At 47.1% G+C, this 17,762-nt stretch overlaps 1 protein-coding gene across 2 annotated transcripts in view; it reads left to right on the top strand.

Moving 5' to 3' along the window:
- Nachralpha1 (nicotinic acetylcholine receptor alpha1) overlaps positions 1 to 16,140 on the top strand; it is a 214,094-nt gene extending 197,954 nt beyond the window's left edge. For both annotated transcript variants that reach the window (XM_076427713.1, XM_076427712.1), the window contains exon 7: positions 5,089 to 16,140. In XM_076427713.1, coding sequence (XP_076283828.1) covers positions 5,089 to 5,292 — 204 coding nt within the window. In that variant the 3' untranslated portion in view covers positions 5,293 to 16,140. The remainder of the gene's footprint in view (positions 1 to 5,088) is intronic.
- Positions 16,141 to 17,762: the final 1,622 nt, after the last annotated feature.

Below are 17,762 nucleotides of genomic sequence, written 5' to 3'. Positions count from 1 at the left end.
ACAAAAAAAATATTCACAAACTTCATAAATGGCTATAACAAATAATTCTTCAGAACATATTAAAGAAAATTTTTTTATCCGGTGGAAAGGGATCGAATAAAAAAAGTCTCACTTAGAAAATATGTCGAAGCTTTACGAAATAGCGAGAAAGTGCTTTCCAAATAAAATAAACAATTAAATTACACATGGAAAGATTTTAAAAAATTTTAATTTCTCATTTTAAACATGGAGAAATTTTCGAAATGTACATAATTCAATACTACTCGTCGTAGTCCAAAACACGCATATTCTTGTAATGAACTGGTTCGAAATCGCTTTCGTCACTTGAAGATATTAGAGTTGGTTTATTTTTTGGTATTATTCTCTAATTATATATAATATATAATAATTATCTAATCAATTACTGCACTACTATATCGCAATGGAATTATTCTAGGTCGAAAAAACTGTTTAATCTTCAAGTTAAAGTAGCTCTGACTGCCAAGGATTATGCTATTATCATGATATAAGTGTATAAAGTTGATGTGACAACATTAGCATCGTCATGGATTACTTCTATGAATGTTTTGAATACCAACACGAAGGTAGATTTCTTGAATTTTGCCCATTGTGAACGCACCGTGCAGCGCGCAGGAGTCTGCCGCTGCGCTGTCTCCAGAAAGTGTCGGCTGGATATCGTTTTTGTTTTAACGGGGACCCTTGGAGTAACGGCGCTATTATTACGCTCCACGTTCCACTTTTCCGATATTACGGACGTGTTTTATGAAACTTGAGCGTAAAAAGGGTACTATCAATGCCCGGCCGGCTCGGTGAAAGCGCGATCGGCGACCGTCCCCGCTCCGCTCGCGTCCTTCCCGCTCACGTTCGTTACTTCCTGCGGGTGATATTTAATCGATCGGCCTTTTTTTCGCGGACACCGATCTTTATGGGCGACGCCGCGTGGGGGAAATGTTCATCCACGGATTATCCGGCTATCGATTCCGGGAGCGAAGCTGAGCGCTCGATCGTGTCTAAGACTTCTTTCGCATTAGCGATTTTTAATGGCGCGTCTCGGTGCAGGCTGTTTCACGACACCTTGCACGGTATCTGTGAAACTTGTTCGTACCTTCGAATGATCGGAGACCAATTTTTTAATGGAAAATTATGGAAGATTGATTTTAAATAAATATTGGGGACGGATAATTTCTGAATCGGGAACTGCGCGATTCTTCAAACGTGGTATTCTAAAATGATCGTAAAGAAGGAAAGAAGTTATAAACGATAATGAAGAAAAAAATTGTAGATTAATTTGAAAGAAATATTTAAAACGGAAACGTTTTCTTTTCGTCATTTGACTAGGCTACAGGATTCAAGGGACCAAACCAATATTTTATATTAACGCGATATCTGCGGTTGAGGGATTACATACCTTTGAGTGGTGGAAGAATAATTTTTTAATTGGAAACTGAGGCACATTCTTCAAACGTGATATTTTAATATGAGCGTGAAGGGGAGAAGAAGTTATAAATGATAGTGTTGAATACATTGTAGATTACTTTCAAAGAAATATTTAAAACGCAATTGCTTTCTTTTTGTCAGTCTGATAAGTGATAAATGCAAAATAAAAAATGTTCGCATTGATTGTGGGACACAGGAGCCAAATGAACATAGTATTCTTCTTTTAATTGTCCTATTAAGCTAAAACTAATACATTCATGTCCTTAAATATTTTCAATCCAAATGGACATACAGCTGCAGCGTTGTCGCTCGAAATGGGGACTTTTTCAGCAGACTTCACGAACCTCCAGTACACGAAAAAATTCCAAGCGAGTGGAACTAACTTTTCGACCGAGGCTCGTGCAATTAACAAAGGCGCTAATGTTGTCGAGGCGAATTAGCCGGTGCAGGGCGGAGTCGAACTTTCCCGTAAAAAATCGTCCGGCAGATTCGTCGACGCAGCCGTCTAGCGTCTGCCGGAAGCTACGAGTTCGTCGGCTGACCGACCATGAAATCCGCTCGGAACACTCGTTTCGCGGCGTCGGAATGGGTCGCGAAACAATTAATTCCGGGACGGTTTGCGGTTCCGGAGTGTTGAACTACTTTGCTGTCTGTCTCTGTTTCTCTGCGGGGGTCGCATCTGTTTCCGGCGAGCGCCGGAAGCGTCACCGAGGCTCGCGGAGAACGGAATGCCGACTCGACGAGAACGCGTTCGACCGGGATTTTTCGGCTTCGCGGTGGTTGATCGAAGCGGACGGGTGCGCGCGAACTCCTCGCCTCGCAAAACGAAACACAGAAGCCCGGTCGCATGTTCGCGTTAACAGTGAAACAAGTCGCACACGTCCACTGCTATGCTGTCGCCGTGCCGTAGACGCATGCGGGGACAGATTTGGCAGCGGACGGAACTCCGCCGCAATGCGTTCTCGGGCGGATAGTCCGCGTCGATAATTCATGGGCGCCGCCGGCAGACTTTCCGTGTCCCTGATCATATCTAGTCAGCCTCCAGCCGAGTTTTGGCTCCTCCGCAGGCAACCGGAAGTCCTCCGGTTGACGCGACCAGCACGCGGAAATCGAAGCATCTCCGGGATCGTGGTTCGAGATCTCCGCTTCGGTCAGATTCAATTTGCTCATTGCCCTGCCTTGGCTTAGCGGAGAACGCAGATTCGATCCGGAGATAGCAAACTCAGCTGGTATTGTCTGGAACAGGGGTGTACAATCTTTTGGCTTTCTTGGGAAACGTCGGAACAAAAATCGTCTTGGGGCAGAGTATTTGAAACAGTTGAATAATTTAAGCAATGTATTCAAAAGGAATGAAAAAAAATCGACTGAGAAACATATTAAAAAAAAATACTTCATTTCATAAACATTTCTCAATGGCGAAAAGGTGCGCAACCGCTTAATGCAGTATACATATATGTATAAGCGCACCGTGCGCACCATCCGCAATGGCCGACGCCCCGCGGCCGGATGCATCGTCGCCGGGAATCTTCCCCCGTTGCCCGAGAAGCGAACTGTATTTTACGATCGAACTATACTCCTTGGCCGTTATAACAAACCTGCAACGGGCTTCCTCCGGTGACTGTGGATTGGCTCGCAGCCAGAGGCTGGTGTCGCGAAGGTGCTGGCGAGAAGGATTTTGCCCGTCGTGATCCCGGATTAAACAAACTTTTTCGATCGCCGTAATTTCGCCTCGCCCGGCCGGCTTAGCTCCTCTCGCGCATCCGCGAGTCTCGCTGAAACAACACGGCAACTTGTCCCAGCTCGGAAAAGAAACTGCGATGCCGGCCGCTCGACCATCAGTTTATTTGTTTCGCGTCGCTGATGGTCAAAGGAGACCTTCTAAACTGACTGAACTGTGTTAGGAAATGACGGAAGATCGGTGACGTAGTCCTAGGACATTTCTAGGTGGAAGTCTATAAAGTTTATGAAGCGTTCTACTATTGAGGCGCAGGGAGAACTTCGATTCTTTCTTCTTGGCACTGAAATAAAGTAATAAAATAAAAATAGTTTTGTCGGTGACCACGGCGAGTTTGTAAACGACGCACGAAGAGGTTCTACAGAATTGAAAGGGAACGATCAATTCCAAGCACCAGCCGCGTCTCTCGTCTCCCGATCCTACTCGTAGGGATATCATAAAAGTATCGGGTGTCTGTTTTATCGTCCACTTCCGCCCGCGTCGCAGAGGGAATCGAAGGAAGCCGATACACCCTCCAGATGACGGATCAGTTGTCTGTGTCGGTTGTTTCCGCGCACGGAGACATACGGTGCCGCCTGTGTAGACGTCGTAAGGGTGCTCAATTGAAACTTCGGAGATAGGACTCGCCTTTTAGCTAGGTACATAAAGCCATCCGACTGAGAGCACGTGTATGTATGATGGATCCAACCCCCCAGTGGAACCGTGGATGATACTCGCTCTGTTGTGAAACGAGGGTGGGGAAAGCCCTGGAAAAATGTATCTCGTTCCCGGAACGGGATCGAACAGCCAGGGAAATGTGTTTCGGAGGATGCGGGGGTTGACGATCGGTTGCTCGCGTCGTCCTCGGAAATGTCGGCTTGTTTATGATAGAGTTCAGTCGCCAGGAGTCATTCTCAGCCCTTATTCCAGATAATTTTTCCGTTACGTTGGGTTCAACGGATATGCCGGCCGTTCTTGCTGTACAATGGGGATCTTATGCGGAAAAATAATGCGCGGACGGTGGCGATCGAATTTGCTCCGGATAGGATGCCTCGTCGAGATGTAAACTATATAGAGCACCGAAAGTAACTATTTTACAGTATTTCATAAAAACAACAAGCGTGCAATCACTCAGAATTTCAGCGATTCTTACTTATAATGCATATCCAAAAAAAAATATCACCAGAACAATGTTTAGCTGCAATTTATCAAGTCAGTGCTAGATGTAATGCTTGCATTGCTGCAAGAGGGCAACATTTTTAACAATATCTACATTAAATAGATGATAACGTAAATAAAATGCAAATAAATAAGTACAAAAATGAAAACTTGTTTTGTTTCTTTTTTTTGTGATTTTCTCCAAAACGAAGCACAAAAACGAGCGAATCTCTAAAAGACTTTTTGTCATAGTTTTTCGGTCCCCTGCACGCTCCTGAAGTTTTGCCATTTAAATCCGAGACACCCTGTATATGAGATAGGCTCAAAATATAGGAGTTAATTCAAGTAAAAGAGGTACACAGCACATTTCAAACTTTTTTATTCAAACAAAGATATTTTTTGAAAATTATATGCTATTCAAATATGATATAGGAGATCAAGTTCAAATATAGAAGACTCATATTAAATTTGTTTGAATAATGCATTGTCATCCAGTTCTGAGCCATGTAACCGATTTCATGTCTCTAGCTCATCAGAAAGTTAGTTTAAAATCAATTGCAAAATTTACCACCGAACAGACAAACAAACAAGAAAGCGAGCTAATAAAAACGTGGTAATATAGATGATCTGGCAACCCTACTCAGGATCCACCCCCTCCAGGGAAGAACAAAATTTTTCCAAATTCCAAGTCGATTTGTTCAACAATGCTAGATAACTATTTTGACTCGTGATACAACGAGTAATGCATTAACGGTTCCCGTTCTGCTTTTTGTCTGCAGGTAGAGGAGGACTGGAAGTACGTCGCGATGGTGCTCGATCGGATCTTCCTCTGGATATTCACGGTGGCGTGCGTGGTGGGAACGGTGTTGATTATCCTCCAGGCGCCGAGTCTCTACGACACGACGAAGCCGATCGACATCAAGTACAGCAAGATCGCGAAGAAGAAGATGATGCTGATGAACATGGGTCCGGAAGAGGACTAGTCGACGATCCCGCGCGGCCTCGCGCCGCGTTCGCAGCGTCGGCGGCTGCTGTTGTTGTTGCCGCGTCGTCGCCGGCGTTGTCGTCGTTATCATCGTCTTTGTCCCGGTCATCGTCCTCGTTGTCGTCGTCGTCGACGTCGTCGTCGTCATCGTCATCGCCGCCGTCGTCGTCGTCGGCGTCGTCGTGTTCGTCATCGCCGTCGTCGTCGTCGTCGTCGTGGTCGTCGTTGTCCAGTAGACGCCGCCCGCCATCGAAACTGCCGATTTTTGCGTCGACGCGGAGAAGGACCCTCTCTCGATCACTGCTGCTGCTGCCGCCAAACATGACAGTCTCCCGCGACACGATTCGGTGCGGAGACCGAAACGAAATGAAACGAAAACGAAACGACAGACGCTTCGCGGGACTCCTCTCGCGAACCGAAACCGAGCAAGAAGAGGAGGAGGAGGAATGAAAAGAAGAAAAAGAAGAAGAAGAGGATTCGTGTACGATTCGTTCGGCTGACTGGTTCGTCGTTCTCATCTCGACGGATCCGGTGTATCCGTGGCGTGGATCTTTCCCTCTCCGAACTGTGGACCTAGCATGATTAACCTAGGTATCTCCGTGCCGGACTCTTCGAAACCGAGAGGAACAGGGAGAGGGGAGAGCGCGAGAAAGAGAGAATGAACGAGCGAGAAAGGAGAAGGGGAACCGATTGTGAACGACAAGGGTGAAGAGAATATAAGAGCGAACGAGAGAGAGAGAGAGCAAGAGTAGTGAAAGAGTGTTGTATGATTGTTTTACGCGTGTGCATGGTGAAGGTTGCGTGTGGATGAGTGTCAGCGAGAGAAAAAGGTAAACACGAGAGAGATGTTTGGGTGAAGCGAGTCTGAACGAAACGAGTATTGGCTAAGGACGGGAGGGTAGGAGGGGGCGAGGAAAGGTCAGAGAGGGGAGAAAAAGTGCCAAATACGCGAAACACACGCGCAACGTATTTTTGTAAATCTGGTTTCATACGTAAGGCTAGAGTCGTGCGGCGAGACGTCGAACTGCCCGAACTGCCGATTTTATATTAACAAGTAAAATGACGTTCACGTACGCGTACACCGAGAGCGAAAAACTCACACGAACATTTACGCACAATACACGTACACGCATACACGCAGATACACGTACATACGTACACGCATACACACGACCATACATGTACACGCGCGATGGGAGAACGCGTACAACATATTTATACGTAAAACGGGGGAAAGATTAGCAAAACGAGAAGGGGAGACAACGCGCGCGTGAACATCCGTTTCGGTGTCCACGCGTGTACATAACATAGGTATTACATAGGGATTAAAACGCAAGTATTAAACGCGAGTAGTATTATATCCGGAACGATCTCAGCGTGAACGAGCGCACGACGCGATATCTCAATCCGCATTCTCTCGATCGACCATCGCGTTATCGTTGGCGCGGGTGGCGCTCGCGCGTCTGCGGCCGCAACAATAAAAACGACAACAACAATGCCTGGAAATTCGGGAACGTTGTCGCGCGTCGCGAGTGGTCGAAGGAAATCCATCGGTGCACCGGGAAAGCCCGTGGTTCTCTGCAACAATCGGTAACCGTGTATCCTCTCTTTGTTTCCCCTTTTTCTCATCTTTTCCCCTGATCTCCGCGTGTTCTTCGACCGGCGATCGCTGTATTGCCACATCTCGTAGCCTCGATAGCAATAGAGCGTCACCCACGTTGCTTTCTGCGTGCAGAGGCTCGGTGGGTGTGTCTCGTTGGTTTACGAAGCTGGGTACCACGTATAGCAATCTGTTTTACACGATTTACACGACGGAGAATATTTAATTGCGATCGAAATCCGGCGATCGATCGCCCGACCAAACGAGCTCTCCGACAAGAGACTGGCGTCTTGGTGCTCGGAATCGGGATCCGCGAGAACTGCCAACTAGAAAGGACACTCTGCCCAACCGATTCATCCGGTTCTTGATAGAGGTAGCAGGGTTGTCGTCGTTGGATCCGGATCGGGAGTGGTTGCCAGGGTAAAGAGCAATCCGGGAGAGATTTCGGTACGCCCGAAACGACCAACGAGACCCAGACGTTCCTGCTTTTCTTTCTTTTATCGCGATCGAGGCTTGGCCGGCGTTCCGGATCCGCTGACAATCGCCAATCCGGATAGCCGGCGCGCATTCTCTCGGTCGGCGACGCCGGTTCGCTTCGGGGTGGGGCCAGCGATTTCGGATTTTTATCGTAACGAAGACAACGACTCTCCGTTCCCTTCGTAATTCCGTTAACTGTGTTCAATCTCTCCGGCGAACTTTGTCGGGCCATCGGGAGCCCTGTTACCCCGGCGGGATTCTTCGATCGTCGCCGGGATCGAGAACCGCAGCCGCAACTTTCCTTTCCCATCTCCGGGGAGATCGATGAGAGGAGAATGCTGCTTCGCAGCGTATACGGTGGGAGGGAGGTAGGAGGCTGCAAGGGTGGGATGGTTGCATCGCCAGAGTCAACCGGAGAACCACCGACTGCCATTCAATGCGATATTACGTTCCCCACTCGATCCGGAAGCGATACATCGGGGCAGACGATCCTGCGAGAACGGATCGATACCCGGCGAGATGTGTGACGAGGGACGCTGGACAGCTTGACAGAGGACGTTGATCCGACTGACACGCGGGCTCACACCTGACATCTCCGGTGTCCTGTCTTCCAAGATCACCAGGGGCTAGGTGCGTGACTATGTAAACGTCCCGTTCCAGGTCCGTGGAGCTTGCGAATTCGCGAGATCGCTACCCGCGAGAACGAGGAGGTCGCGAGGTCGTCGAAGGATGTCGGGACACATTCAACGAAATTAATTTTCTATGAAACAACAAAGAGACGTTCCCCGTAGATTATCCAGCTCCGTCGCACACCCCACGAATTTCCTTCGATCCATCGTGTCTCGTCTTTCGCGATTTCTCGACCCCGAAGGACGAGGGAACAGCCGAATTTTTCGCATCACATCGCACACGTACATCATACACAGACATACATATTTGTCCGCTGGCGCGCGCGCCTAATCGCGCACACGTTTAATGAACACAGACACACACACATAAGAGGACTCGTTTATACACCGACGACAAGAACAGTGTCGAAGGAGGGGAGATGTGGGCGTCGAAGCGATGTAATAATCAATTTATTTGCTCACGTTAAGTATAACGGTATAATTGTATATTTAATATATACGTATAGGATTAACGCAAGTTAATTGCGCGAGGTCGGCGCATCGGTCGCATTTAACTGGACGAGAGCGTCGCGACGCTGCTGGGATCGTCGATGATTGCTAATGGCACCCGTGACATGTGAATCTTGATGCTGATTAGGTCCACGCAGATGAAAATATGACCTAATTGTGTGGGCTGGTCGAAACGGTAGGGTGGAAGGAAGGCGTCGAATTTACTTTTTGGCTCCCAGGAGGATGTCTTCTTTTGTTCATCCATTTCTCTTGTTCTTCCGTCGGCCGTGCTACTACCGAACAGTTTAATAAATTCTAAAATCTATTAACACTTTGACCACCTTTACCTTCGAGCTAACACCAGCTTGTTGTGCGTTGAGACTCGTCGCAACTTTCATTATAGTATCGAAGAATACATAAAACGATTTACCATTTAGCATTTCTTTCGGAAACATCTGGCAGATACAGAATAAAAGATGAGCCATTTTGACCCGTTCGGTAGTTTTAGCTGTGACAAATACATCTTACGCGATATCGTAGATGTTAATTCCAGTTCCAGCAACCATACTTCCACCGCCTTTTTCTTCTTTTTCGTATGTCTCGGTGTTTTGCAGAATCTCTTACCTTATGAAAGGGCTGGAATCGAGTAAAATTGTTGGGAGATTCTGTAATTTTATTCAAGTTACTTTCTTTATCATATTTCCTTCGCCTCTTTCTTCTTTTCGGCATGTTCCCAGTTTGTTGAGTTTCTTACGTACGAAAGGACCAGTAATCATTTATTTATTCAGTTTCACGGGTTGGAACCGGACTTGGTTTCACAATAGATCTAACTGAATCTAAACATCCTGCACATTCACTCGTTCTCTCTCCCCATTTCTTCTATTCCTAATTGCCTTATCTAAACTATCTGCCCAATCTACTGCACACTTTTCGTACGGGCCAGTATCGTGTGAAATTGTCGGGGGACCCGGGGGTAATTTTGCACGAGAGTCTCGAGAAATCGGATTAACGTAGGTCCTCGAGAGGGTAAGTCGTCGTCGTCGTCGGTTCCATCCGTAGAAAACGTCCACGTCCAAGGTGGAATGGGTTCGGTGACGTAACGGGAGGCACGGTGGCGACGTAAACGGTGAGCTTTGTGCTTTAAGGGTACCGTTGCGCGGTGCGACGGCGGCGCATTGTTCGCCGACTTCCTGTGTCCTGGTTATTAATTTACGACGCGGCTTAAATCAGACTTCAAACGCGGACGCGTTGCGCGTCGCTACGTTATTACGCGAGTGTCACCGGGCGGCGTAATATATGGCGTTACGTCCTCGGGAAAACTGGGTCACGGAATTACGCTCGGATCTCGAAAAAAAAACACAAACACACACAAATCAGAGGAAAAACAAACACACACACACAGCGGTTTTATGGGCATCAGAGTTTCCGCGAAACAGGGAAAACGGAGTTCGATCGGTACATCGTTCCGTTCCGTGTCATCTGTCCTCGCGCGGATCGATGATGCGAGACGAGCAGGCGACACCCGCTTCGAATCATGCTCTGCCGACGAGTGTTTTCGCCGAGGCACGTGTCGACCATTGCGGATTAACCGTTTACAGTCTGGTAACATTTGAACGTTTCAATTCGATGATTAGTTTTTGTTAGTTTCTTCACTGCTACGACTATCAGCTGTTCTTCGTCCTTGACTTCAGATTCATCTTTGCGGTTTCGCCAATGCTTAATCCTCCAGCGCACGGGGCGGAATATTTCAATATATTAAATATGTATTAATCTCCTCTAAACTGAAATTAAATTCGATTTTGTTCTTGTAATCGATGACGATTACACGGGCAAGAAATTAGAAACGACAAAGAAGTTTTAAGAATTCTATCCTTTTTATTTTCACTTGAATAAAATTTAAACAATTAAAGAAACGAAAAGGAGGACCTGTGAAAATGATTAGACTGTTCAACGCTTAACGATCTCTGGTCAAAAGATTAGTAATCGTGAATCAAGAAAATACCCCTACTACTAGTATTAATTTCTACAAAAACCTGTTTTTCAAAGTCACGATTAACTTCACGGCGCGATGTAGTTTTCCGAAAAGTTCGCCGTCACTGAAATTTCTAGCGAAAGTGTCTCGTCGCCGCTGAACAATTAATTTGCATTAATCAGTGGACAAACAATTTCACGGTCGAAATTCCGCCGGCGTTCCGCGCGCAAACACGAATCACTGAACCATGAGAAAGTCTGAAAGTCAATCAACGCCTAAATGTCCACCCTTGCCCGTTTCATCGGTTTCGGCGACGATCCTCAGCAACGACGAAACTCCATACGATTAACTTTAAGAACATCTTCAGCATGCAGCGAGACGAATTTAAAATAACCGGTTAACCGGGTGGTTTCCGATTAGGCGATGATCTTTAACCACACACAGATGATAAAAAAAGAACAGCTGGAGGAGACGAACATGGAGGACGAGTCGGCTCGTCATCCCCGGTTAACGGGTTACACTCACGATACGAGAATTTTATGGTGTTAGGGGTTGTGTGCAAGTGAGAGAACGAGCGAGCGAGCGAGCGAGAGAGAAAGAAAGAGAGAACGAGAAAGAGAGCGAGAGAGCTAGTGATAGTTGTTGTCGTACGTTAAGTTGCCACTCGTTGATAATAAAGAACCGTTGATAATCGATTATGACAATGAAAATACAAACGCAAAAGAGGGGAGCGGTGGCGCAAGAGAGAAAAAAAAAAGAGAAGCAAACTTAGCTGAATAATTTGTCGTCGTCGATCCGATCCGATTCGATTCGATGTTCGGTCGGCGATTCGCCACGAAGAATCTAGAGTAACCGTGTACATTGTAATAGATTACGGTAGGTGTGTTGTGTGTCGTTTTAAGTTAATCGCGCATCGTTGCAATCAACACGGGGATGATCGAAGCGCTGCACCGCGCTGTGGCGTTGAGTCACGCTGTCGGCGCTTCGTACACTGTCGTGCCTGTTCGTCCCTCGCGTGCGGGGAAGTTTCACCCTAAAAATCGTCGAACGATTCCGATTACGCGCTCTACCTTCTCGAGGCTTGTTCCCATCGATCTCCGCGAGACACAGTTTTCCCTCCGTAACGTCGCGCAGGCTATTTCTCCTTGCGTCGCTGACTGTTGCCTAGCGACTGGAGACGAAGAGAAATATTCCCTCCCTAACGAGCGAGACATTCTCGAGTAATAAAAACGGGTTCTATCGGATAAAAACGGAATGGAAGAACCGAGACGTCAACAGAGGAATACTTCTCTTCATCGAAGGCCTGTTACGTGCTCTATGAGACGGTGAGAATAGAAATACAGTGTTCTATAACCTAGCTGGCGCGATAGAAGATAGCGGCGCAAGGAAAGCTGTACCAACCTCGAGGTTGCCGAGGAGAAACTGTGTCTCGATGGCGATCTTTCGTCTAGTAAATCACGGTATCGCGTCGTGGTTTACGACGCTGTCGAGTCACACTTGGAGAAAGGTAGGTTTCAGCATTCGAATGCTGTCAGCCGGTTGAATCTGGCATCGCGAGGCAAGGGGATAAATATGAGGCAGCGAAACCGAACCATTCAAGCCGCGTCGTCTATTCAGCCCGGTTATCTCATCAACCGGCCGCTTCAATCCCGCTGAAGCTGCGGCCGGTTTGCCGCGTTTAGTAATATTTAACGGAGATTCATTTAGCGACGGCGAGTAGCTAGAGTTTTTCTCGCGGTCAGTCTCGAAAACTCGAACCCGCGACGCTTCCCATTTTTCTCGGCTTGCATCCAAACGGGAGATTTTCTCGAATAATTCTGTTTTTCCCCGTGCGCGCCGTTATAGGAGTCCGGCACCCTGGTTCCGTCTTTTTTCTTTTTTCTGCTTTATTTTTTCTCTCTCCACGGTGTTCCCGAGCGCTTGAAAGGATAGCCGTCGCGTGGTAATTGAATTTTTCAGTCGCCTCGGGGCCTTCGTAGAGGCGCGATTCATTAGCAGTGTAAACCCCGGGCCTGGAAATTAGGACGAGCATGTAAGGTAAACGAACGAGAACGAACGGAACGAACTACGAGCAAATGGATTAAGCGAGTAAGTTCTGATTCCACCGGTGCGCCGGTTCTCACGACGGTCCGGGCCGAGCCGGGCCGAGTGCGTCTCGATTATTGCGGCCGTATGTCTACACCTTTGCAGAGACAACCGAACGGACTGATTAAAACTCGAGCCAGACCCGCGAGGCCGTTCCAATTTCTAATTTAATTCGTCCCCCCTCCCCGTATTTATTCTACGCGATCGACTATAGCCGCTTTAACCCTTTCCCTGTCGCTAGAACACTATCGCTGTATGTTTGAACGGGGCTGCGTTTCTTCACGTATTCAAACTTCTTGAGAAATTGATCTTCTTTTCGTGCATATCGTTGTATCAGTGCTGTAAGTTAACATCCTTTTCTCGTTTTATTCCTTGATCTGCGTATGTACCGAAGAAACTGATTTTATTCTCCCGATTGTGCACAACGTACGTGTTCTATGTCATTTTTCGGTCAGTTGCCGGTACTTTAAAGTAATATTCTTCTCTCTGCAGTGCTGTTTCGTTATCTGTGTACCAGAGAGATTTATCTTATGCGTTTATGCGTTTAGTTATTTATATTCGATGCTATCGAAGAACGAGAAACTCGTCCCTTCTCCAAGCAAACAATACACCCGGAAGTCGCTCGTGGAACATACTCATGATCGAGGCGCGTGATCGGAAGCCGTGTAAAAAATCCGTCTTCCTGTTCTTCGCGTTTCCAGTTTCTCACAGTTCCCGTGTAAATCCGTCGTAAACGGAGATTGTACGTACATTACGTGTGACTGTGCGTAGACTAAATAACGAAACAAAAAAAAAGAAAGAGAGAGAGAGAAGTAAGTGTGCCGTTTCGAAACGGCAAGTTCGAAGGGAACTGGACGATTCGCGTAAGTGATAAAACCTCGAATATTCGTGTAATGAAGAAGAAGAAGAAGAAAAAAAGAGAAAAGTATTTACTTTTAGGTAGACCCTTCTGATTGTGACCCTCGTGCCGGGACTCGGGATCGAACGCGAGACACGGAATCACGTCGAGATCGAGAGAGAGAGGGAGAGAAAGAGAGTGAGTGAAAGAGAGAAAGAAAGAGAGAGTGAGAGATATTTCGTAGAAGTTTTTTCCGTGGACGATCGCCGTTTCGCCGATCTTCAGCTGCCTGTGCGCTGGCTGCCCCGTTATTTTTCTTATCCGTTCGGTTTCGCGCGACTGCTCGTCGAAAACTCGTCGAGGCTTGAGAATCTGCCCACAAATTCCACGTCGATTCCGACCGCCCGTCCCGCGGAGATCCAATCTTTCGAGATGCGAGCCTCGCAAAAACAAAACCAACCCCGTTCGACAGGCATGGTCTGGGTCACAGTCGCGAAAAAGAAAAAAAAAAAAGAAAAAAACGCTCAATGAAACAAAAGTGTACTGTGTATCGTCAGAAGCTTAAAGTCTTCCGTGGGGCATTCCTGACAAACGACGATTTCTCGGGGTGATCCGTGCGACACCGACAAACCGGCTGGTTGTCGAATAGAAAAAGAGAGAAACAGAGAAAGTGTGTGAGAGAGAAAGGGAGAGAATGAGAGAACGATTGAGAGAAAGAGAGAGAGAGAGAGAGTTGAAAGAGATAGAAAAGAACGACCGAGTGGCGAGGAACGGACAATCGTGGCGATCAATCGACACCGATACACGGTTAACCGTGTGTCGCGGTCGTCGACAACGTGGGAACGTGAAAGAGTTAATGTTAAACCGTCCATAAGAGAATTTACGTAACAAATACGACGAACGACTGGGATTTCGGTTCCATTTTACAAAACGGGAATTTTATATTTCACCCGATAAGCACGATTTCACAGACGTCATCTCGATCGAGCAACGTTCCCGGGGGTTTTTTCAGGGCGGTTGTAAAAGCAAACGGTGTCGGAATGTTACTCCGTTCTTGTTTTTTTCGATCGGGACCCGAATCGCGTCTGTCGATTCTCCCGCCGATCCCGAACGATCTCTTTCCTTTTGCACACGTTCGCGGGACCGTACGCGTCTTATCGATTCACCGTGTCTTCTTTCGTTTTTGTTCCCCGTCCGGAACTGTCAACAGGAACCTTGGTTTCTCCGTCGAATACGATCCCGGAAAAAATGTATAAGAAGAAGAAGAAGTAAGAAAGTGTTCTTTGCTCGACACCGTTTTCCTGTTCTTCGGTTTCTCATCACCGCGACCGATATCATTCATTTGACAATCACACGGGAAACGTTTCCATAGTCGAATCAACTGAATGGGAAGGTTCATCTCTTTGCTACGGAACAATTTTTCACGTTTTCATAGGAAAAAGAAAAACACAAATAAAGTAAAAAGGTACAACGCCGCGTCGCGGGAATTTAGAATTAATTAAGGCGACCGAGGATCGTGGCGGCGGCACTTTCGCGGAGAAAAATCGCGACGTTGGATGGAGAGGGAGAGAGATAGAAAGAGCGCGAAAAAGAAGAAGAAAGAAAGGGAGAGTGAGAGAGAGAGAGAGAAAGCGAGTAAAAGAGAGAGAATGAGAATGAGAGAGACAAAGCTATTTAAGAAAACAAAATCGGCCGGCGACGCGTCGAACAAGTGCTCGCGCGTTCTCGATCGCGAATTTCGTATCGGCCGTCAAGTCGACTGAACGATCTCCCGCTTCCACTCGGAATTTTTATTAAACCCGACCGCCTCGGACACACCTTTCCTCTCTATCGTCGCGTTAGAGCGCGCACCGATATTATATCCCTCCTCTTTGCCGATCTTCGGTCGACCAGCTCGGATCGCGTCGATCTCGCGGAATTCCGAGGACCGTCGAAAACAACCGTGCGAACGAGCCACACTGTTCCGAACTCCACCTACGGAGACTACACCGCGCCGCGCGACTTCTGTTTTCGACAAAGAGTTGGAAACGTCTCGATCGATCGAGAACGATCTTGCGGGGCCACGATTCGGCTGGAGAACGATCGAAGGGAATCGTTTCGCGCGAGGCGGCTCGCGCCACGCTCGGAATCTGCGCAGAGAGCTCGCGATTCGATCGCCGCGAAAACAAGAGCAAATGTCGTGGTTCCTGTTCCTATCGAAAATCGCGGTCGTGGAGATCGGAAACGGACTATTATTCGTTCTCCTTGTTCCCGGTTCCGAAGGGTAAAGCGGAGGGATGGTGTTTTTTCAGGTGTAGGGAGGGAGGGCAGGGGCTAGGGATCTCTTCGTGTGTTCGAACGGATGAAAAAAATCGAAATCTTTGCTCAACGTTGCATACGTGTTATATATACAATGTAAGATGATGTTATCGTCTAGTGTTGCGAAAAAAAAATAGCGTTAACTAAACCTAATACCTACATGGGCGAGAATTAATGGTGGAGATATTAGGGGTGTGTTTTTTCTTCTCCGCCCGCGTCGGTGGTCTCCGTCGCGCTCGGACCGAAACGAGATCGAAAGCCTCTCGATCCTGTTCGCGATTTCTCGAGATCGTTCGAGAGAAGATCGCGATCGATCTCTTCTACCGAGCGTATTTTTTCTGGGACAGCGGAGAGAAAACAAGGAGGTTGAGAAAAAGATCGACGGGCGGTGCCCCGTGGGAGCGCCGATTTTTGCCTGTCGGACGAGAAAGAGGAAGAAAGAAAGAAAGAAAGAGAGAGTGTGAGAGTGTGAAAGAGAAAGAGAGAGTGAGCGAGAGAAAGAGAGAGAGAGCAGACGAATCGACGGTGGGCGTAGATTACTTAATGAAAATGGAAAAAAATGGTAAACAATAGTAATTAATCGAATACTGAATAAACGATTAAACTAAATAAACGACGCTAAACCGCTGCAGAAACGGTAATGAAGCATAGTAAATAAACGAGTAACGAGAATAGCACGTAAAGTGAGAAAAAAATCAGTATTAAATAAACTATCACTTAACAATAAACGAGTAACGGTAAAGAAAAAAAAAAACAAGCAAGCATTATACCTAAGGATAAATAAACGAGATGAATAATAAACGCTACGTAAATATCGAGTAATTAATTTAAACGATACCATTACAGTATTATCGAGCGCTAACCTCTACACTATCGACGATTACGAAACGTTCGAACGAAACGGTGTGTACATTTCTTGTTCGATTTCGAGGAGAGTGACGAGCGGCAGAGGTACGGGGTAAGGAGAGGGAGGGAGAAAACGTTACAGGTGAAAACGAGGGGAACGAGGAACGAACTGCGTGTTGAAGAGGAACGAGAGAAAGAGGATAGATATGTTGGTCGAGTACGAGAATGTGGATCGCTGTTAACGAGAGGGAGACGCGTGACCCGATCATAAAAGAACACATTTTAAAACTGATAGTATTGTTAAGACAATCAGACACTTATTGCTCCGGCCACCTCGAGACGGCCATCCGTGGAATATTTGTTGTCGAGGTTTGTCCCTCGGAGAGGGATCGGTGGATCACGGCGGAAGGATCGAGGAATGAGATCGTCCGAGTTTTACATTCGACCGAAGGACCGAGGAACGACGATCCGCACAGAGAAAACGAAGAACTCTCTTCTTCGCCTTTGACCGTGCTGCATCCGCCCCACTCCCAATTTACACCCACCCCCTCTGTATACTATCGTCTCACGAGCACCATAAGCGTCTCGGCGGGGAGAACAGGAGGGACAGTCAACCGCGAGGAGGACGCGGCACGTGTTCGTCGAGTGTGCCGCGGGAGACGATTTTTTTACCATGTCTCACACTTTTCTACGGTTTCAAGCTAGCAACACTGCGAACGGGGAAAGCTACGGGAGGAGGAGCGATTATCGTTGCGATTCTACGTCTAATGTTGGTGGCGGAATGGGGGTGGAAACGAGCGAAAGAGCGTCGACACGAGACGCGACCCAAAAAAAAACAATTTAACGTCTATCGTGGTTTTAATCGCTGCATAATTAACCTTTCAACCCTACCCTCGTAAACAGGGAATCATTTTTGCAATTGTCAGGCATGGAACAAACAGAAACAAATCGTAAGACAAGAGGGGTTAATTTCTTTCTTTTTCCTGCGACTCTTTAAATTGGGCTGGAGATCTATCGCGGTTACCAGCATAGAAGCAACTTATATGTCAAGGGGTTAATTATATTCTCGATGACTTGCGAGCACGGTTTGCAATTTTTAATAACGACACCGTTGGGTTAGACCAGGGGAAATAAGATCTAGTTGGTCGACGTTCGCAGTTTCGATCTCGCGATGGAGCGAGGTTTCTCGATCGAGGGTCGTTTCGAGAGATTCGTCTGGTTCGTTTTCGGTTTC

The sequence above is a fragment of the Lasioglossum baleicum genome, chromosome 7 (assembly GCF_051020765.1).
Source record: "Lasioglossum baleicum chromosome 7, iyLasBale1, whole genome shotgun sequence".
Classification (NCBI taxonomy): Eukaryota; Metazoa; Arthropoda; class Insecta; order Hymenoptera; family Halictidae; genus Lasioglossum; species Lasioglossum baleicum.
The sequence above is the reverse complement of the archived record's forward strand: the minus strand, read 5'-3'. Positions and strand labels throughout refer to the sequence as shown.